The sequence below is a fragment of the Vidua macroura genome, chromosome 3 (assembly GCF_024509145.1).
Source record: "Vidua macroura isolate BioBank_ID:100142 chromosome 3, ASM2450914v1, whole genome shotgun sequence".
In the NCBI taxonomy this organism is placed as follows: Eukaryota; Metazoa; Chordata; class Aves; order Passeriformes; family Viduidae; genus Vidua; species Vidua macroura.
Window position 1 is genome coordinate 89,951,405 of NC_071573.1, and position 23,388 is coordinate 89,974,792.

The 23,388-nt window shown below is 35.3% G+C and overlaps 1 protein-coding gene across 1 annotated transcript in view; it reads right to left on the reverse strand.

The window, feature by feature from the left end:
* Positions 1 to 1,127: 1,127 nt before the first annotated feature.
* Positions 1,128 to 23,388, reverse strand: part of PRIM2 (DNA primase subunit 2) — an 88,661-nt gene continuing 66,400 nt past the window's right edge. The window contains exons 10-13 of the mRNA XM_053973572.1: positions 13,742 to 13,868; positions 12,827 to 12,909; positions 6,137 to 6,205; positions 1,128 to 1,600 (exon numbers count right to left, since the gene is read on the reverse strand). Of these exons, the coding sequence (XP_053829547.1) occupies positions 1,373 to 1,600; positions 6,137 to 6,205; positions 12,827 to 12,909; positions 13,742 to 13,868 (507 nt within the window). The 3' untranslated portion in view covers positions 1,128 to 1,372. The remainder of the gene's footprint in view (positions 1,601 to 6,136; positions 6,206 to 12,826; positions 12,910 to 13,741; positions 13,869 to 23,388) is intronic.

Below are 23,388 nucleotides of genomic sequence, written 5' to 3' on the forward strand. Positions count from 1 at the left end.
AAGTCAGAGACTGGGTATTGCCTTGGATGCTTGCACTTCACAAGCTTTGGGCCAGCATTCCTTTTGAAACATCCAGTTCCAAACTGAACTGTACATTTGAGATTAGAAGTTGGATGGAAAGAAAACTACTTCCTACATCAGCATGACTGCTGCACAGGGCTATGTTCTGGCATAGTGCAAGCCCTGAGAAATGCAACCAAATATTATCTTAGTATCTCCTTTACTGAGCCAGAATACTGAAGTGTCTTCTCCAGCACAATTTCAAATTTTAGATGTATGTCTCCCGTGTTTTTTTCAAGTAGCAAAATACAATAATTTGCTTTAAAGATCCACTTAGAAGAATTGATACTTGCAAAGAAATCCATCTGCAATGCTTTACTGCAGAAACACATTTTCAACTTGTAAAACAGGGATTGGAATTTTGAGGGCCTCTGGTTATTGGTTTATTTGGTAATTGGGTTTGTTGCTATTTTTCACTTTGGAATAACTCTATCAGGGTGTCCTTTATTTTCAGAACCCTTATTTTCTGACTAAGTATAACTTCAGCAGCACTACTTGGAGCTCCCATCCACCGCACAGTGGTTGCTGCTGGACTGAAAGCAGTTTGTGTGTTGGGCAACCTGAGCTTTGGGAGAATGGGAGGAATTTTGGTGAGCCAAAGCTTCATTCAGATGGTTGTTTAGCTTAGCAGGACACAAGAGGCTCCAACCACACTCAGACATTGAAGAAACTTTAAAAGAAATATATGCTAATAAGCTTTTAGCTTCTTCATGATAGATCAGTTGGTAGAATATCTTTTATTACTTTCTTACATACAGGTGTCTAAACTCTGATTATGTTCTCTTCCAAGTATCAAAAACAGCTCTCTAAATTTAGTGCCAAGGTACAAATTAGGAAGCTGATTTCCCTCAGCTCCTCAGATAGAAGAGACAGACAGACTCCTCCAAAGAATAATTTTGGTTGTAAGAACTCCTACTTAATTACCATCCCAATATAGCTAAAAAGAAAATACAAAAAACTTCTGCTTTGCAATTTTTTTATTAAGATGATACATAGAAAAGTGATCACAAAAGGGGATAAAAAATTTTGAACTTTTTGAAGAAAACAAAAAAAAGGGTAAGTTACCTAGTAATTATGAAGAAAGTTTCATTTCCCATCCTTAAACACACCCTATCAAACAGTTTCCTAAAGCAATAAGAATAAATACTGGATGCAATTACAGCTTCAATATTTATCTATTGTTTTTTCAGCCTTCTCAAAGCACTAAATGCTTCTGTCTTCAGTGGTGAAGTGCATATTCGTACAGGGACAAATCCAGCTAGAGAAGGGAAATAATAAAAGAAAGAAAAAATAACACAAATAACACAGCTGCTTAGTCTTCAGTGAAGTATGCTTCCAGTCCTTCCAGTTCTGTATCAGCTTTTGCATTTGAAGAGGTGGGAGTAGAACTTGAATTTATGCTTTCCTGACTATTATTTTTTTGTTGAAAGTTTCCCGAGTTATTGAATTCCTTCTTTGGTTCTCTACCACCACTTAACAGCTTCTGACTCTCTGTAAAGTACTGATTAGGATGATTCAAAGAGAACCCAATGTCATCCACCTGCACACAAAAGGAAAGGAACATCAAGTTATTACACTTATTTCTAAAACTCATCTTTTTCATATTCAAAAACAGATTAATTAACAATTTAATAAGTTCCAATTTTGTTGAAGAAAATGTCATTGGTTTGTAAATAATGTTTCAGTAAATGTTAGCATAACACAAATCTAGTTTCATCAGAAATTTTCTTCCTTCATTGCAGAAATAAAGTAACTTTGGCATATTCAAACATTATTTCACACTGTCAGTAAAGAAAAATAACACCCCAAAGCATCTAAAAACACGTAAGTAAAATGGCATCACTTTAGAGATGTAGAACTATTGAACCTACACCTTAAAATGGACTTTCACCATCCAAAAGAGGGAGTGAGAGAAGTCTAGAGTGCAAATGAGAGTGAAAAATACTGCTAGAAATTGTAGCAACTGCACAGTATAAATCTAGATCTTAAGTATCAGTGTGAAAATGGAAAAGGGTAGCTTCATGTCTTTCCCTGGTTTCCCCAGAAGGCATAAATGCAATATTTATAAGGGAGCGAGGTAAGACAGAAGCCCCAAAGATCAAATTTATCCTTGCTCCATCAGTGCCACCATCAGCATCCTGACTCTAGATGCACAACCAGTACCTCAGAACATTTAGTCTTCAGTGCAAAAAATACAGAAAACTAGCAGCAGATTTGCATTACTACTTTTTACTTAGCAGATGCATTCTTTCAGCTCTGGAATTGTTTGATAAATGAACATTCGATTAATGCTTATCAAATATTTCAAATCAAGAAAGGTTTCAGCTTTAAAAGGAAGCTATTCTGATGTAATGACCAAGAACCAGAGTTATAACTTTTGTATTTCTTTTGGGAGGCTCAGAAGTTGGAAATGCTTACTTTAAAAGATGCTTTAAAAGGCAACCTGCACCTTTCACCTGCCTCTCAGTTCATGTGAATTCTAGAAGCATTTTTAAAAAAACACTGCTCTTAAAATACATTGGAAGTCTTACCAAACATGGGGTACAACACACCACGGAAGAGTAAGAGTAAATTACCTGTAAATTTCTGCTCCCACTACATTCCTTTCTTCCCTGAAGGGAGTGGCCAATTCAGGCATAATAAGCAACTCTGCACACACACTGAATCTCCTAAGGACATACTGTGGCTAATTTAATATGCCAAACCCCATCAATTTAAATTTCAGCTGCTTGTGAATAATCATAAAGCAGAGGATCAGTGTGTGCTCTAAATGGATCCCTGATTAAATGCATTACCACTGCCGAGCTTAGCTGCATTACAAAATGGTGACATGGATAACAAAATCTAATTCAGATTTTGATTTGGCAAGTGCAGTCAGTGACCTTGCTTGAAAAATCTTAAAAGTAACAGTCCTAGCACTCTAATTTGGCATTCAAACGCATAACAAAAAAAAAAAAAAAAAACATCCTAACCCGAAGTCATCACTGAATTTGATTTTAGTCTTATTTGGATGAGTTTCATCCAGCCAACTTTCATCCATGCTCCAATTTTCATTACATGGGAACTAAATTACTTCTTTACATGAAAAAAGGTTAAAAAGAAGTGATATAGTGAAAAACTGGCTTTCCTTTTAGAATCTCTTAATGAGCTCTAGTTTTTTTAACCTTAAAATCTCAGTTCTCTTCAGACCAATTTAAGAGTCACTGTGTAACTCCTAATTTTATTCTGAACTCTTCTCTCCCCAGCAGTCTGGAAAAAGCTGTAGAAACAGCTTATTGTATGAATGGAGCCTACAACCATATTTTCAGAGATGATTGATGGTATTTGTAAGTTTTACTTTGTGGGTTTTTAAAAGTTATTTACAGGTTGTTAGTTGAAATTGTTGTATGATTCCATGTACCATTTTTTCCTTTTCAAACTTGAATGCTACTTAAATAAAACTCTATCAGATGAAGTTTAGACAACTCTTAATTAAAAGGATTCCATCCATTCAAACCATCAGGTTTTTGTGAGAACCTTAAAAGAAAAGGAGGAAGATTTTTTCATCATCTTCATTTGTGATATAGTGATATAGAAAGAATTCTGTTCTCTGTAATTTTCAACAGGGTACAGTAAGCATTTCTTTGTATAAAAATATTCTACTCTGGCTGGAAATTCACAAGATATTTGAATACAAAAATGGAAGTAGTTTTTTACATTAGACTGCTCATACAACTTTTATGCAAGTTTTACAAAGTTTTTAAGTAATATAGATCAAAGCACATTAATTTTAAAAGCCTCATCATTAACTTAGTTGTAAGTTAGCTGAGACTTACGACGAGAAATAGAGAAAGTAGATTTCTCTAACAGCTTTGCCAATGCACTGTTAAATCTATCTGGAATCCACCATACCCATATAAAAATGTATTTTCTGTGCAGTCAAAACTTTAAGCTTTTAACATGCAAAAGCTTTAAAACTTTAAGCTTTTAACCAAGGAAAAAGGCCTGGCACTTCAGACACAACTGTATAATCCATCTAAATAGGTGATACTAACACAAGACTTTTTTCGGATTCAGCATATGTTGCACATACTGACTCTCATACAAACTCCAGTTTAATATTCCTGCTATAGCAAATATTGTTTTGAAAATCCTGAAATAATAATTTTGAAGCTATAACATCTTTGGGCTTTAACCAAGAACTTTTAAAACGACAGCTGATAATGGCACAGCTGATATTAGAGAAAAAACACGTGGAGCAATCATGCTGCTACAGCTTTCCCTTCGTGCACTTAGTGAAGAGTTAAATAGGCTACGTGTATCTTTAACAAGTCTCTGTTACAAAGTCATTCATAGTCAATCTTACCCACATACACACCATAACTTTTAAGAAGTGCAGGCAACACCAACAGCTCTTCCCAATACAAATCAAACACTTTCTTGGTAAAATTTTTACATAATTTAGAATTCTGCATGTGAGCAAGTCCACTACTTCCATGAAAATTTTATTTAAGATTGTTCCCCTACTCAAAGAAACAATCAGTTATGCTAATTGATTCTTCTGAAATTTCCTTCAATGAAGAACTCTGCTAGTGATATACAGGAAAGCAAAGGTTTGATTGCAAGTAAAGGTCACCTGCTTCAAAGACACATCTTTTACCTCTGCATAGAAAAAAAAAATTAAATTAATAAAGCACATAATTGTAGACTAGAAAAATCAGTCCAAGCAGGCTGGTAACAACTTGAGCAGTTAAATTCTGTAATAAAATTGTTATCATAAGCATGTGCCATTCAAACTACAGTGTCTGTGTATTTTGCTTTCTCTCACTGAAATTATATCAGGAGCAAAGCAGAAAGATGATTGTGAGTGCAAGCAGAAAAGATGTTTATATTACAAAAAAAATGATAAAAAATAATGCTTTTCTGGAATTCCTACAGAAGAAAGACAGCTTTCCTAAAATGCATAGTAGTGATTTATCTTTTGATGAATGTTGACCTTGGGGTCTGTAGTCATCTTGAGAAAATATTATTTCTACTGACATGAGCTTACACAGAGCAAGTGTTACCTAAACTTAAAATTGTATATTGTTTTGAATTTCCTTCCAGATTATTAGACTTGTTCTCACATTTTCTAAGACCATAAGACAAAGTGTTCCTCTCAAAATACAGCTGCCAAAACAACACTGAACACAGGCTCAGGGTACACCTTTGCTATACATTCATACATGACTGCTGGAAATATATAAACAGTTCCACTTAAGTCAATTGTGAAAACTGGTAAGAACAAAAAGTCAGTGGTAAATGCCTCTGGTGAGTCATTTAATCCTCATCCATATCCTTAGTAAGGCTGTTCCATAGTCTGCAGTTAGAAAGAGATGCTTCCATTTTTTGGTTTGTGAAGAGAGGGAGTTTTTTTGATGACAAGGAATCTTGAAGCAGTGCAAAAGCTGGTTCTTTGAATCAAGAAATCACACAGGAGATGAAGTGTGGCCATTTGTTATCTTAAAAATTTTTGGAGAAAATTTTAAGATAACTTTGCTTCCAATTAAGCAAATGGGAAAGATTTGAAAATGTTCATATGTTCATCTTGATTTAAAAAAATAATCACAAATTATTTTTTTATCTACAAATCTACAAATGTGAAAAAATACCAAATAAAAATTAACAAAAGGTACCATGAAAATGCTGGGAGATTAAATTAAGAGGTTTTAGATACTTTCCCTTTATTTTTTTAGGTGTATCTAAACTCATCAAACTTGCTCATTGTATTGAAGCCTACAAATTTGATTAAAAGCAGGATATTGAAAAAGCTAAATTACTTGAAACAGGTAAGATTCAACAATATTGACCTTTTCAGGAAGACAGCATAATATTTTGCAACAACTTGTAATATTGAGGGTATTAATAATGTCAATATATAAATGCAGAAAATTACGAATTAATATTTGAAATTACTGAAAAGATAACTAACAAGGCAAAACAGCTAATGATGGATGGGCAAACTGAAAATAGTCTCTGGGCTTCATTCACGATTTCCAAGGCCTTCCTCAAGACAAAGGAGGTGATAACAGCTGAACAAAGAGTGGTAGCTACTCACATCATGCGTGAGCTCGAAGTACTTCTGACAGGCCAGCTGGTAATGCATGCCCTTCACCAGCTCCAGGACCTGCACGGGGAGAGCAACGAGACAGACTCACAAGCAGCACACATTCAACTTCCTGATGCTTTCAACAAAAAGGTATTCCACAGCAGCCTTCTACAACAGCTCATGGACATTTGCAGCACACGAAACCTGTGAGTCCTGCAAATAACTGACAACATTTTAAAATGCCCCGGCTATGTTAAAAACAAGATAAAACCACAGGAAGGTACGCCCAACCCTTAAAATGTAATTTCAATACTCTTAACTTCAAGAATAAGTTGAATCTATATTTTGGTAATATCATTGTGACAGTTATTGTCAAACTATCATATTGCAACATCTCTTCTATAATTGCAGACATAAATCTAGGAATTCAAGTGGTTGAAGCATGAAGCAATCAAGGACATGATTTGTATTTTTATTTTCCACATTACCAGTTCATGCAGATGCACAGCAAAATACTACTGTGCTCCCATCAAGAAAATTTAATGCAAATCCTTTAGACAAGTATCTGTGAGAGGGGAATGCTTTTACCTTCAATCAGATTTGTCCTTTTTGAAATGAAGCTATTTCTAGTCAAGCTCAGCAGAAGATGTGAGTGAATAGGCTGTTTTGAACATGTATTAGGAAAATCATGCCATCTTTTGTAAATACAATTTGCTTTCCAATTCTATTTCAGGTAATCTCTTCTGTGCTGCATGAAGTCCCATTCTTATCACCGGAATGCAATGCTGGTTGAAATATTTTAAAGTTTCATTACCTCCTCCCTCCTTTATATAATCAAAATGTATGCTCTCTCTGCTTATCAAACAGAGAAAATTGCTGGAATTAAGAGATAGCCTCAGTGGAAGGAAAAATAGTTTTCAAGAAATGTTAATTTCAAGCCATTTCCCAAGGTTGACCTTTGTGTCAAACACAACAATATACAGCTTAAATCCCTGCTGTACTCATTATCGGATGGTGCCTTGTATTTATTGACAGACATATAAATAAATTACATTTGCTGAATGGATAAAAACAGCAACACACTGCCAGGAAAGTACTTAGCCCCATTATTTCTCTGTAATAGCCCAGCTGATTACATTTCTATCCCTCTTGCCTCCTCCTGTTAAACCTTCTGTAAAACACAAAGGCCAAGGCCAGCTAGGCAACGAAGTCTGAAATCTGCCACTATCTGTATACATACATATATTTCCATTTTTTCTCCTCTCTCCTTGAAACTGACTGGAAAAATTAGTAGTTAAGGATTGAAAAACCTCATCTATTCTAAACATTTCAATTTCATATTGCCTTACCTTTGCTTGTTTGTTCTTTACAATATAATCTATGCCGTACAAAAGAGCCATCTCTATTTTAAAGAAAATGCTAACCATGTTATATGTACATACTTTCTTAAAAAATATTTTCACCTAATATGGAGTAATTATCAGAAGACCTATTTGTCTGTTGGTTAGTTAAAAAAAACATTCACAATATTATATAATGTATATATAACTTGAATTTTCCAGTTGAAATAAGTCAGCTAATTCAATCTAGTTCATAAATACTTAAGATTTTCTCAAAATTATTCTTTATTTAATCAAGATTATATGTAATAGAATGATATAAATAAACAGTTTTCTAAATTTAGTTGTAAATACATTTTAACTCTCAGAACATTAATCGAGGAAACAAACTCAGATATGTACAAATTCTTAGTATAAACCCTAAGAGAGAAAAAAAGTTAGTATACATGTAAATTTCAACTGGCCACACCATGGGGGACCAGGTTCCCCTTCTGCATATGTGAAAGGGAGGGGGAATAAGGGGCACATTTAACATATTTGAAGAAGAATAGCTTTAGTAGATTAACTTGCTTTATGAGGGAAGAAGTTGCTAAGAGGAAACAAAAAAGAACAAAGCCCAGATAGAAAGGAGTCCTCTGTGTGAGAGAAACTAACAATCCTCTATTAAAACAAAACAGATTTACAATCCCTAATAAATATTATCTTTTCTACATTTCTGTCCATAATGAAAGCAAGCTTGCAGCTGTTTTTCCCTAGTATTTCCCAGAAACAGACCTCCACTCAAAGCTTAATTCCCAGCAGCAATCTTTTGCCTCTATGTACATTAAGCCATTGCTTTATTTTGTAAGTAAAGGTACACACTCAAGGACTTTTCCTGTTAGTCCTTATGTGCCTTTTTCTTCACTGCCATCTGCAACTTGCTTTTCTGATGCTGCTCTACTGACTGCTAATGAGGCTGAGATGATGTTTGGCAGATGTATGCAGCCACCTGCTTTTATAGATCCTCAGCATCAAAGTAAAGATGTTGCATAGCAGGACAGTTGGGGCTCTATAATTATCCACTGTTATTTTCAACTTACTCAAATTGAGTTTGGGTTTGAGTTTTTTTTACATTGCAGAATTAACTTATCATGAAAACCTTTCTACCATAGACTCAGTTATGTGTGATTAATTTCTGACTTTTCCTGGAAACTTTCTTTAGCTGCAAGGGAAAATATTTTTACGGACAGCAATAACATAAAACTTTTTAAATATTAGATCAACAGGGAGAGATGGGTTTTTTCACTGTGGTGTTCTTGTGGTGGGTTTTTCTGCAGGTTTGGCAGTTTTTTGTTTGGTGTTTTGATGGGATTTTTTGTCATTCATAGAAACATACAGCCCTATCAGAGGCCTAAGCACAGACTGGCTTATTTATTTCCATCTCTGTGAAGAATCTCCAACCCACCAAAACACTAAATCTGTTGAAGAATATGATACAAAGTTCAGTGAGTGGCTTAATCAAAACCTTTAATTTAACCCAGTTATAGGGAAAAAACATTTTTAAATTAAGAGAAGAATTCTACTAGAAAGAACAAGCCTTCTTCTGAAGTTATCTGCTGTTCATCGACAGAAGTATTTTTCCCTAAAATGCTTTTATTCCTAATAGAAAAGCAAAAAGAACTAGTCTAGACTGTCTGTTTCTCCTGTTTGTAGAACCAGACATTTTTACTACTTTTTGTTTTGCTATTGTTATTGACATGATTTGGGAAAAAGGTAATTTCTCCAAGAAAACTTTCTGAAACAAATAATAGATACTTTGAAATAACTAATTCAAAGCCTATAATTTCTATCTCTCTATATGTAAGATGTGTAGGCAACACATTACAGTGCATTTAGTACAGCATCACAACAGATGTATTTATCATGGAATCATAAAATGGTTTGAGTTGGAAGGGACCTTAAAGATCATCTAGTTCAGACCCACCTGCCATGGATGGAGACACCTTTCAGTAGACCAGATTGCTCAATGTCTCATCCAACTTGGTCTTGAACACTTCCAGGGATAGGACATCTACAACTTCTCTGGACAACCTGTTCTAGTGACTCACCACTCTCACAGTAGAGAACTTCTTCCTTATATCTAATCTAAACCTCCCTCTCTTTCAGTTTGAAGTCATTCCCCCTTGTCCTGTCACTACATGTACTTGTTCAATGCCCCATATGTAAAAACATATCTTAACATATACATTAATCTTTATATTCTTCAAATTGATTAGCTGTTATCAAACCTGATTTCACTAGGATTTTACCTAGTTAGCAGTATATCAGAGAGAGAAATGAAAAATTATACACTATAAATTCAAATGCTATGCACTTACACATCCACACATCAGATGCTCAGCTAATGCTTCTTTCTCCAAGAAGCATTTAAAAAAATGAAAGCTACTATGACAAATATAGACTAACCTAAGGAAAACGTGAAATTAATACAAATTAAGTAGTTCAGTTATTGGAATAAACATCAGGATTACCTCTCTGCTTATGATAACTAGGGAAGACCTGTAAGTCATCTGCTGTATTACTTTGGACAATTACTTCAGAGATACAATCCTAGACAAGATACAGCCTCAGAAAATCTAGACTGGAACAACAGGTTGGATCCAAATACTTCATAGCAAGCAGATTCACATATTCAAATGCTTTGATCCCTTTTTTCATTACTGACAGTACTACAAAATGAATGCAATGAAAGCAGTCTAATGCTCAGACTGACTGTTGAAGTCACGTGAGGTCTGGCAGCATTTGCTCTTTACCATCATCACATCATCTTTCCCTTTTCACACCCAATCTTGTGAAAAAACCCTTTAGGATGGGGTTTGTTCCTACCAAGCAGCAATCAAATGCTTTATCTGTATTGGAAAAACTCAGAAACTCTTATGAACCTTAAAGGAAAGGGTGCATGTCAAGAGTATGGCCAGCCCCAGAAACAGAAGGCTGAGAACAACATTAAAAAACTGAGCATCTGGGGTAAAACCACAGCCATCAGGGCTAGACACCAACCCCCACTGTGGGTTACATAATAGCCATGAGGAACAAGCTTCAAAGACAAGGAAGGGCCTTGTTTGTGGGTTTGGAGGGAAGACATGGGTACTCTAACCAAAAGATGAAAATCCCAGTGGGGGACCAATTCATCAGTGCATAGCTAAATTCAAAAGAGATGTTTGAAAAATTATGCATCATTGCCAGAATTTTGGAACAGAGCAAGGAACGAGCATAAGAGGTCCTGAGCCCCAGAAAAAACATACCATTTATTTGAAATACACAGCTGAAAGGTCAAGCTCTGAACCATTCATTAAAAATAGCTATCTACCAGTTCATAAGGGAGCTCTTGTTGGACCTGGAGTTAACAGGAAATCTAAGAGTCAAAGGGTATGGTTTGAGTGAATGCCAGTCTAGTTACATTGAAAGACTGGTAAACTATCCACCCCTAACATCTATTCACAGAGCTAAAGGAAAAAAAAAACCATTTCTGATACTCAGCAACCATCATCAAGATCAGAGAAGACTCCTAAAAGCCCTGTCTGGACTGAAGGATCCCGACCTGTTCTTAGTCACACAAGCATTAATGGACCATGAAAATGGAGCAAAGGAGAGGCAGCAATAATGACAACTTAGAGACTGATGGCAAGCATTTTTCTTCCTCTTCTCCTACTGGATATCTCAAAGACTGTTTAACGTAAAAGACTGATTTCTCAGAAGCCAGCAGCAGCCAACATTTTATTTTACATTATTTTGTTTTATTTTTATTAGGTTTTGCATGGAGGGTGTATCATTTTGGGGTTTCTTTGGTTTAACACTAGGAGTGGACACTGAAGAGCCCTTTACCCTAAATGCACTTAAACACCACAAAAGTCATAGACAGGACAACATCCATTTCTGGGCAAAGAAGATGTTGATGGAGACAGTTTTTCTTAGTCACCTTTGCTAAGAAAATATAAGACTGCTAGTGAATCCAAATTCTATTTTACAAAAAAACCCCAAAAAACCTTAAACACACAGACACACAAAAATAAAATCACAATTCACATTAAATAAGGAACTACAGTAAATATGAAGATGCTGTCTTACTGTGCAAATTCACTGAAGAAATAACCTCTACAAAATACTACCCACACATACAGCAAGGCATCTAAGCCAGTAAATCCTCACCAATCTTTCCAATGATTAGGAGGATAAAAAATCCCAGACCAGCATCAATTCTTGATATATGTAGATATATATATATAAGGAAAAACAGACAAAGGAAAATAACTCTAGGGCCTGTCAGATACATAGATGCTTACTGATATGAACCAGAAGAAAACAGGGAAAAAAAAAAAGAAAAAGGAAAAAACACTCCTACAAAAACGTATGAGTATTTCAGGAATTTGTCAATAATTACTATAATGAACAATAAACTCTTTAAAACTATTTTCTTTTAATTTTTATCTTAATTAGTCCTTCCAAGGCAGACTGCTTTAAGTGGAACTTTCACATTCTTTTCCATCTGGTACTACAGTCTGTTGATGCCTGACAAAAAATGGTGACATTCCATGTGAACTAAAGACAACAACTGAAAGCAGATTTTTCCTATGGACCTAAAGCAGGTTCCAGCCAGTTAATACACAGAACTGTTTGGTCTCAGCTTAAATCTCACCAGTATCTCTTCTTTCAATGAAAATGATGACATCCTCTTACTGCCTTAAGCTCTTGCTAGAGAATGCAGTGGGAGACACAGTTCTTCAGGACACATCTCAAAGTTCCAATTCCTACATTGTTTTTGCTATATAAGATAGATTTTAGATAAATTTAAGTTTACATTATTTAAAAGCTGATAAAATTTTCTGCTTAATTCCATTAGGTGTTTTATGTGCTTTTGTTGTTCAGAGGAAGTTAGCACAACAGATAATGAGGAATGTATGGGTTTTAGAAGTTTATTACAGAAAAGAATTACATTTGTGTACTGACTACACATTAGTCATCCATCAGTCACTGAATAAAATAAGAATAAAAATTAATTCTCTAAAACACAGCCAGATTCATTTAAATTTCTTTTCTAATCACAGTGCAGTAAAACAAAGTATAAAAAAATTCTGGATTGTATCCACTATTGGAATAAACCTCCTCAAAATATTAAACAATAAAAAGTGGTGACAATAATCATCACATCAGTAGGAGCATTTCAGCCAGAAAGCCAAAATTCTGGTATAAAACTTATATAAGAAGAAATATTTCACAATACACACAGTGACAAATTGCATGCGGCATTCCTACACAAATAGAAAGTAAAATTGAAAAGCAGTGCCTTATTAATGAAAGTGTCAAGCAAAATATGCCTTACCTGAGCTATTCCACTGGGAGGGATCTTGTATGACTGCAGCTTTTGCTTCAGTAGCTCGGGATCACTGTGGCGGAATGGGCACCCTGACAGTAACAAATAAGCAAGCTCACAAACAAGGCTGTTTACTCAGGAGTTAGTGCAGTAAGGCACTCAAGAGACCAGCTAAGCTGTTCCTAATTGTCTAACAGCTTATTAATAGGAAAGTTAATTACCCATATGTACAATTGCCTTCTTTTTCCTCTAAATAATTACTTTACTGCAGAGTTATCAGGGCACCACAGGCTCAAGAGTCACATAAAATATCCCACCATAAACAGGCCACAATTCTTATTCACTGACAGGAAAAGAGTTTAAGTTAGTTCCTTACTAACAATGACAGTGTTGGTACATTTAATAGCTGTAGAAAAAACCCAAGAAAATAAAAGTAATGAGAGTCAACTGGTCATTAAAAGCACAGTCAGCTGTAAAAATATCACCTTATAAGTAACTTAGAAAGTTCCACCAGCTAAGTGGATTTTTTTTTTGTCCTAGAGTGAGTTTTGAGACACAACTGAATGAATGACTGAGTATCAGCATAACAGTGAAGCAAGTGTAGGTTTTCCATGTTTAGTCATACAGTTGTAGGAAAATACCCTAGCAAACTTCAGACTTCCTGTATGACTGAATTCATATCTCAGAACACCTCTAATTGGTCATTTCTTAAAGCATCTGCACATTTAAAGTCTCCTTGAGCTGTATGACACAACGTATGTAAAAACAGCAGGTATCAAGTCTGATCTAAAGAGAATAGTTCAAGACCACTATGGTCTGTAAATCAAATACACAATTTAAGAGACTACAGGAGGGAATAACTTATCTAGCCAAGAGATTCTGTTGTTTGTAAATGCTTGGGGTTTTTCCCCTTAAGGAACTCACCATGATAATCCCCTTGACTTGGTGGATTGGACATGATAATCTTCATGCAGCTGTATGGGGTATAATCAGTCCTCTTCCCTTCTTTCCCATAGCTGTGGCGAATGCTGTAAGCATATCCTTTGTCAAACTGAGTAAAAACAGAAGAATAAATTCTTATAGATTGGTCAGTAATTCTACCTTCTCTGCAAATAGAAATATTGAATAACAAAATAAATTTTCCAAACATACTCAAACTGAGGCAAATAAAAACCTAGTTGCTTGCTGCTAGCTTTGAGTTTTATATTACACAAACTCACATTTGTACGTAAATGTGCTTTACAGACACAACTCAAGAGAAGTGCCTAACTGCACTGACTTAAGGTCTTTTCAGCTGACTCTGTAACGGCTTTAAAGATAAATTGATATAAGGATCAAAATTCTGGACCCCACAGTATTTGTAAATGGAGAAAACATGGTAATTTAAAATCTTTCACAAATGTCCATCAATTGATTGCCTGATCAGGGGAAAAAACAAATAGAGATTTCTTTACCTGGGTTCTTGTTCTCCCAAAGTATAATGCTACACCTAGCTTTGCTTCAACACTGAAGTTCAATTTTTCAGATTCTAAAATGATGTATACTTTGCTTGTATAAAAAGGATTTTCTCTTATGTCTACCAATAGACTACCAACTCCTCTAATAAAATGAAATCTTCTAAAGTATATTGATATAATCTAACAATTATCTTTACAGCTGAGAACACAGCTATCAATATATCATTTTAGATAAGTCCTGTGGAAACCATTCAATTACATGAGTTCATGTCATTTTTTACGTGGTAATAGGTCACATAAAATCTGTAGAGGAATCAGATTACTTAATATACAGATTTCATTAAATTGTATTAGTTACTATAAGACATCAAGGAACATTTGTTCAAATAACATACTTCAAGTTCTAAAAACCACAAATATGATAAAATAATGAAGTATCATATTTAGAATTCCATCTCTTCAGTCTCTCTTTGCCTCAAAAAAGAGCTATGACAATACATAAAAGGAACAACTCTGCTCTTGCTCAATTCAAAATTATAGCATTAATCTCAAATTCTCCATCTAAATAATAGACAATTCCTATAAGAATTTAAGTTTTCTTCTCAAAAACCATTTTAAATTCATTTTTTACTCTGACTCTGGTATTTTACTAATAGAAGACAATGTAATGTACTGAGAAAAATCATTCAAACATACCACTGCTAACACTACTACTCTAAGAATATTCTCATTTCTACTGATAAAAGTAGTTCTCTATTTGGCCTGTGGATGTCTAAATAGTACTTCAGAATACTCATATACCTATGAAATCTCTTGACTGGCCTAAAGATGACAAAAACAAACTAAAAACATAAATGTATTTTTTCCAATGATTTTGAAAATATAGTTAGTTAAAACTCTGTAACATAATATGCAAATATACATGATAGATGTGTATAAAAATATACACAAACTTTGAGAATAAAATCCTAAATTGCACCTGAATCAAACAATAAAAAAGAGAATTCTCCATTAAGATGCTGCTCATAATCAAGTCAATACAAGAAGACTAAATTCAGCACTCATCCCTAAAAAGGCTTAAGACATCCAAAGCTCTGAACAAACATTGACTAATTAATCCATACTGTGCATTTGACAAAGTGACTTTACTTTAAAAGACTTTTTAAAAAGCAAGAAGGGGAAGAAAAGAGAGAAAATAGCATTTAGTTTTCAGCATAGCCACAGGCAGGATCAAGCAGGTGGGAATACTCCTTCCTATCTAGTCAACCTTTTTGCTCAGGAGATAAAAGAACTGCTTGGTTGAACAGCAAATGAACACCACTTTTTCTAGCAACAGAGTTGGGCTTACCAACTCGACATTAGAAAGAATTCTCTGGCTGTCTGCTCACACTCAGAAGGGCCAGGGAACAGCTCCCCACCCCTTCACAGGGCACCAGCAGCTGCTGGCCAAGTCCTGCTGCTGCTCCTGTTGGAGCTGCAAATGATCTGGCTACTCCTGAGAAACAGCAAAGATCAAATACAAAGATGTCTGCATTTTAATTTCCAATCTCTGCATGAACCTGTTAAACTGAAGATGGAATCTGGGATCCTGTAGCCACCTGTTCTTCTACCCAGAAGCTCTGGAATATTTCCTCCTTTTCAAAAGATGAATTAAAGCACGTTTCATCTTCCTAACAAAGGATATTTGAGCAAGCAATTAAGTTAGACTAATTTTTTTTTTTTTCCCAAGGGTAAAGCAAATCACGAATGCTTCAGGATGTACTGCTTAGTTTCCTAGAAAATTAACACCCCTCTCTAACAGCTCTGTATACTAAAATCTTGAGCTGTACTTTTCACATCACTTGCCTTAATGCCCACAGAAATTACTTTTAGTACCTAACTCATTACTTTATGCTGAGAAGCAGCTCTTGCAGTAAATAGAAACAACAGCTACATAATAACACAACACAGCCTTGGGACAGGTTGGATATTTTCTCACTGCTTTCTTGTAATCCTGTTTGATTCTCTTTTGCAGTGGCAGATGGCAGAGAATAACACAGCTATGTGGCACCAGTTGGCACATGTGCAGTTACACACATCACTGAGAGAGCTCTCTCATCCTTGTGATTCAGCTATTCTTATCATTGATCAAGGAAACAGGATTTTAGCAGGGCCAATATCTGACAGGCTGTGTGGTCATCCTCAGTGGGAAGAAGTCATGAATTGGGTCATTTCATTACAGAAAATGCATCCTGCAGAACAGCCTTCTTGTACACTGGGGAGTAAACTCCATAGTCAGCCTCATTCTTTCCTAATACCATTACTCTAGGATGTGCATAAAGGAAAAAAAAAAAACCAAAAAAACCCAAAAAAACGAGGAGCAACCTGTTTTGCTAGAAAAAGCAACAAGGTAAAATTAGACATGTTTGAAATCTGCAGAAACAAGAAGGCAGAGGAATCTGTTCCTTCCTATTTATTCTAACGGTCCAAATTGAAGTGGTTCAATTAAAATTCATTTAACAAAATAAATTACAGACAGCACATATCATGCATGTAGATGTTTGCAGGATCATTCTAATTGTTTAGTTTTAAACTATTTTAAAGTTTTAAACTATTTTAAACTATTTTAGAGAAACAGCTTAAAAACATGCAAAACTACTATTACCATCTACTCTAACTGCAATCTATTCAAAGGGCATTATGGCAACAACCTGTAAAAGGTCAGGCTCAAATTAAGTGATTCGAAAAATCACCAAAATTTTTGGTGATTTTTGTATAAAATTTTGAGGGTCTAATTGAGCCCTGATATGAACTTGCTCAACAGTAATGATGCTGCAGGAGCAAGTCCATTTCCCTTGTACTCTGCGTGACAGTTCCCACTGAGATACTCTCCAAGCTTTAACTTGATCACTAAAGACATCATTTTTTAGGGACTTCTCTTTTTAGGCAGGGCTGTAGGATGCAGGTGATGTCATCAGCAGAGCACTTCAGACCTGGCAAGTGGGCAGTTCTGAGGGTTTATGCACCAGTGTCTGCTGTAATGAACTGGCACGTCCATCGTATCATACTGAATGTGCTAACAGTGGTACTGGGTATCCTGGTGACACTGAGGCTTCCTTAGACAACTTTCTCTTCTAAGAAACAAAACTCTGAGTACTGATAAGTGGGACAAAACCAATAGTCCAAAGCCACAACCAAGGAGGCTTGGGAGACAGTTCACTTGGTATAGGTAAGTGTACAGTAGCAAGGAACTTTTGATTTTATGTGGTACATTCACATGAGTATCAGGGTAATGCAGATTAATTTGTCTAACAAGTGTTAGTAAAGACACACGTACTGTACTAGATAGCCTTCATTAGAAGACACAAAAGTTATAAATTATAGTATAAATAAAAAGGGATAGGTATAGGTACAGACATCTAAAAGCTATAAATTTGCAACTGTTTATATAGCCTAATACCAGATTCTCATATTCCAGATAGGAAATGATCCAGATAATAAAAGCTTTTTTCAACAAGTTCTGATCACATAAACGCATACAAGATCTTTAGATATGGAATGAGGATGTACCTCAAAAGGACCATTTGGCACGTGTATGCTCTCCTTTGAAGGAAAATTTTCAACAGACAGAGCAGGAAAGCATAGGCCATGTCTGCCCCATAATTATCAGTTTGATATAACAGAATACACTTTCAAAAGAGAGCTGCAAGAAATGACATTCCCTAGCCACTCCAGTCACTGAGCAATGGGCATCATGTCATTACTGACAGCTACCTTCCTTATATCACTTGCCATATTTGCAGATTAGTATCTGTAAATATAACTAGATGCCCCATAAAATTTGTTACCAAATTTGATATTCAGCATGCATATTAGGATGGAAAATAATTTGCTCAAAGATCTTGCAAGCCCTGGATGCTCAGGTTCACACTTCCACAAAACTTTCATGTTTCAGTCAGAACTACTTTTATATATTCTTGTAAGATTTTATGCATCTATTCTTTACAGTACTGGTAAATTTATTTATTTAAAGTCTATTAACTAAGCAAAATGGTGCACTAACTTTAGCTTCTTGGCTGACCACCTGATTAGTTCCAAGTCGGCAAAATTCAAAGTAATGGCTTAACACCTTTTTTTTTGAACAGTCATTGGGTAATTTCCTGTCTAAAATTGTTGAGCCTGTGTAGATAACAGCTTCAGATTCATAAATTTATCACACACAGTCATGTATCTGCTGAAATAATTGGTTCTCTTTCTCATTTATTTCCTAGGCAGTCACTCAAATCATTATTGTTGACACTGCTTAGTTGGCATATCTTTATCCAAGCAACTTCTCTTTTTTTAAGCTCATTCTTAAAATAACCTCAACTTGAGATTATCTTTTTGCAAGCACAGTTGTATTTAGGAGCACAAATAAATGCTTCTCTATCTGCCAACAACAAAAATTTGTCCTAAATTACCATCCTGTAGCCCAATTTCTACCTCTACGATACAGATCAGAGACGTCACCTAAAAGCGAGCTGGAAAACTGCTACATTGTGTAGCAGTCAGCACAGACCAATTCACAGCAGTATAAAAAACCTTTTCCCCTCCAGTTCCAGGATTATCAAACTACATGAGGCAAGAACCTCTTAGTGCTGGAGATGGTTTTATCTACTACAAGAAAATCAGACATTTTTTCTATCAAACACCTTGTACACTATCCATATGAGCATAAAGTGTGTGGCTGATGAACTAGCTAAAATTTGATACCGTAGGCTTTTATTTTCAGCAGTCTAAGCTTGCCTTCACATAATTTAGCTAAATACACAATTTATGTACACAATTTTTTCACACATTTACATGCACCAAGACCTTGAAAAGGAAAAGTAAAACATAAACCACAGCAGGCTGTCTTCTGCCTCAAGATACTGCATCAAATTATCAGCACAGCACATCTTAAAGCCTCCTCTATAACATGAAGGCTTTATGCCTCCATGTTTGGAGGCACAAGCTTGGTAATCTAAAAAAGATTTTATTAGCTACTTCAAAACATTTTAATATTTCTTTCTGTATCTCAATTATTCTGATGGTTTCAGTTGGGATAAAGTTAATTTTCTTTCCAGTGGCTGGTACAGTGCTATGTTTTGGATTTAGCATGAGAATGATGCTGTTAACACATTGATGTTTTGGCTGCTTATAATTAATGCTTACTCAGAGTCAAGGACTTCTCAGTTTCCCGAGCTCTGCCAGTGAGGACGTGCACCAGAAGCTGGGAAGGAAGAACTGACAGGACAATTAGCTAAGGGATATTCCAGACCACAGAAATCATGCTCAGTACATAAACTGCTCTAAGCTGTGTGGGTGCTGCTGATCACTGCTTAGGGACTGGGCAGGGGGGAGGGCATTGCTCAGCACATGGTGAGCAAATTTCCTATGCAACACTTGCGGCTTGTTGGGGGGATGCTGTGATTTTGGAGGGGTGGGGGAAATAGAGGGAGGGGGTCCTCGCTCTGATTTTCTTTTGATAACTAAGAAAGTTCAACAGAAGTAGAATAGTAGCTAATTGCATCTGCAGAAATAAGAATCCACTCCAAACATCTAAATCCAGACATCTCTCATTATCACCAATGGTGGTCAATGAAATCAGAGGAGTCTGGGGAGCAATTCCATTTCCTCTGGAGGCTCATTAAAAAAATCATTCTCTAGACACTATTGACTATATAGGCTAGATTTCTATTGGTCATAATGGCAGTTTATAATCCAAGTGTAAAGAGAATGTATATTAAGGAGAAAAGAAATTTCTGTATCAAAACTGAGAGAAATCCGTACCTACATGTATACCACAGCACCCTGTATTACACACAGATTTACAGAGAGGAGGGAAGAAGACTGGCCAGGGACCCAAAGTCCAAAAACTAATTTCCTACTGCTAGTTCAAGCTCTATCAATTCCCTAAATAAGAATACTCTCATATATAATGTTCTATAATTTTATAGAATTCTATAATATGTTCTATAATTTTATTTCAATTTTACTCTAAGCCTCAGATTTCCAAACATGGCAGCATCACTCAAAGAGACTCAGTGACTGAAAAACTGAAAAAGATCCCTTCAACCAAAGTGACACAGTTATCAAAATTTGATACAACTGTGACAAAACCCCTTGCCTTTTACTGAAATATGGTTAAACCTCTTGGACAAGGATCAGTGACAGAACAAAAGGATATTAAGTCCAAATCACATGTTTCAAGATGTCAGCAAATCCTCAGTATAATTGCAAATTTTAAAAACTTAATTTATTTTCTAGATAAAAAAATAATCAAATCATTCTTAAAATAAAATTACAGGGAGACTGAGTAATGAATAAATTTCCCCAGGCTGATAAGTATTCCTTATGTCTACTCTAGAAACATATACACTTAGCTTTTTTTGAGGCAGTCATAAAAGAATGACAAAAGCAAGGCAATGAAACACGTAACAGTACATGGATAGCTGATGTTTATTAACCGTCTTGAACAGAGTAAACCAGATATTGGAGCTCTCCTAACAGCACAGTTTGGCTCAAGATCACTGGTATTCTCTCTCTAAAAACTCTGCTGTAAAACCAGATTTTTTTATTTATTAATAGGACAATAAAAGACAAAAAACACATTTTAAGATAATGATCAAACAGAAGTGCAGAAAACCAGGTATCAGCCCTTGCTGTCATAATAAAGAGAACTGATTACATACAAAGAGCATTTTATATTCTACCTTATGCAAAGTGCACTATAATCAAGACATATTTCAACTCTAGACTGCAATTACTACAAGAGCCTTTCTGCACTCAACAAAAGAAAGCTTGTTTCAAAATTAAACAAGACTATTTTCCTATCCTTTTATTTTTTTTTCTGGCTGAAAGATGACTTGACTGCAGAGAAAATGGGAACAGAAGAATAAAGAAGCTCCACTACCAGACTGCTCTGAACTTTCTCAGAACTTCTGTCTCAGAAGAAGTAACACACATCTCATTTTCAGTGCCTGCTGTAAACTTCTAAAAACAGGGAAATAACTGTGGTAACAAAGTACAAGAAGAAGCCCAACTACTGTAATTGATATTTTTAAAAGAAGTTTGTTAGAATTCACTAGTATCGTCCTAGCTCTCATGACCCAAATTCAACTCCATTAAGTACATGAAATTAAAAAAAAAAAAATAAAAAAAAAAAAATTGGAATTTAAATAGCAAAACTTGCCATAAAGACATGTTTCCACTCCTACATGTACAGCAGGTGACCAAAAGATAAACAGGGAATCAGAAAACAAACGAACAAACAAAAAAATCCAAAACCCACAAAAAACCCTATATTTGAGGACATTTTGGTTTTCCTTCTTTGTAAGTGGACTTAACAGGGGATGCAAGGAGATGTAAAAGCCTAGCACATATCACATTCTATGGAATTCAATTTCACAACTAAATAGCAATGTACATTTCATACAAAATTAGAATCCAGCCTTCTTTCACGAAGTAGTAGCACCACTGAAATACTTGAGCCCTATCATCATTTCCCTTTCCTAAATCAAAATATTAAATTTTCAAAACATAAATTGCACATAGAACAAACAATGCATGAAGAGCTGTTCTGTTTTTATTCATGAGATTCAACAGATTTCAAAGACAGAAAGCAGAATGTTAAATCAATTCTGAAAGCAAAAGTACATTTTTATTTACATCGTGCTTATTGTGATATATCAGCAGAGTGCACATTTGATACAATATTCTGCTTTTCTGGGTGACTGAATATGAAACACAGCAATGATTTATTGGCTGAGTATAGACTGAATATGACAGCTATATGATGCTACAGCAATTACATGGACATTATCAAAAAAGTATTCAGAATCCTGGGTTTTGTTTTTGAAAACAGTTTATACAACTCCAGGATATCTGAATGTTTGATAAAATTATTTTAAAGCATTATTTCAACTAAGAGTATCAAGATGTAAAAAATTTCTATCGAAACTTTTCTGTTCAAAAAGCACAGGAACAAAACTGGAAGAGACCTGCTGCATCATTCAGCTTGTCCTGGAAGGTAATAAAAAGATGTGGATGAAAAGATTTGCATCTCAAAAACCACTAACCCCTGTCTCAGAACTTGGGGTAAATAGCCAAAGAGCTTAAATACATTACCAAGTGGTGTGTGCAGCAATGTGCAGCAGGCATTTTTCAGCAGATGGTTAGAGCTGTATGGTTAAGGTATTCAAAAGAGTCTGCTAAATGCTCTGTATTTAGTGACACTCAGATACTTCATTATCCCTAAACTTAGAACTTTATCAGCCACATAGGCAAATCCATCTATTACTTTTCTTAAAATGTCATGGAATGACTTTCTTGCTGCTGCAAGGGCCAATAAAGCAGAAACATCTTCTGACAAGTACGGTCCATCTACACTGATGATGGAGTGCAAGGACTGACAAGTGATTCTAAACTACAAAAGGAATCTTAGAAAATTAAAGGTCTGGCTTCACCATTCATTTTTATACATGCAGTTCTAACAAGACACTACATCAAGGAGTATCTGCAGCAATGTGTGTTGCTGAGAATAAAACAAGTCATAAGAGAGCAGATTCTGATCTAAATTAGTTTTAGTACAGGAAAGATAATTATTGCTTTCACTCTCTTCACTGCAAGAACTTTATCACCAACCAGCTCATACATTAGATTATTAAATGCAGATTTCTGTGTCTAATATGTAACAACAAAAAGTGATCCTCTTTCTTTTTGTAGTAGCTAGCACAGTGAAACATCACTAAAACTATGCCAGCACTGTTAATGTCCTGGAAGAGAGATTAAAGCTAGAGCTCTTCTCTACCCCTAAGATACGCCACAGGCTGAAACACTGCCCAAAATCTTCCCTTTTAATGTAATTCAGAAGAGGAAAACTGAAAATCAAACATTTTTAACAAAAATTTAAAAAAAAAAACTGAACAAATTAAAGCACTTTGAAGTGCATAATTATGGGCAAACGCCAACATAACTTCGGTGTTACAACAAAGACTGCAGAGTTCCAGTTTCAACTAGAATAATTGGGAAAACTGAAAATGGGGATTGAGTTTGAAGTGAAAGAGCACACATTTTTAATATCATTTACTACTGTGATTCCTCAAATATTTATGG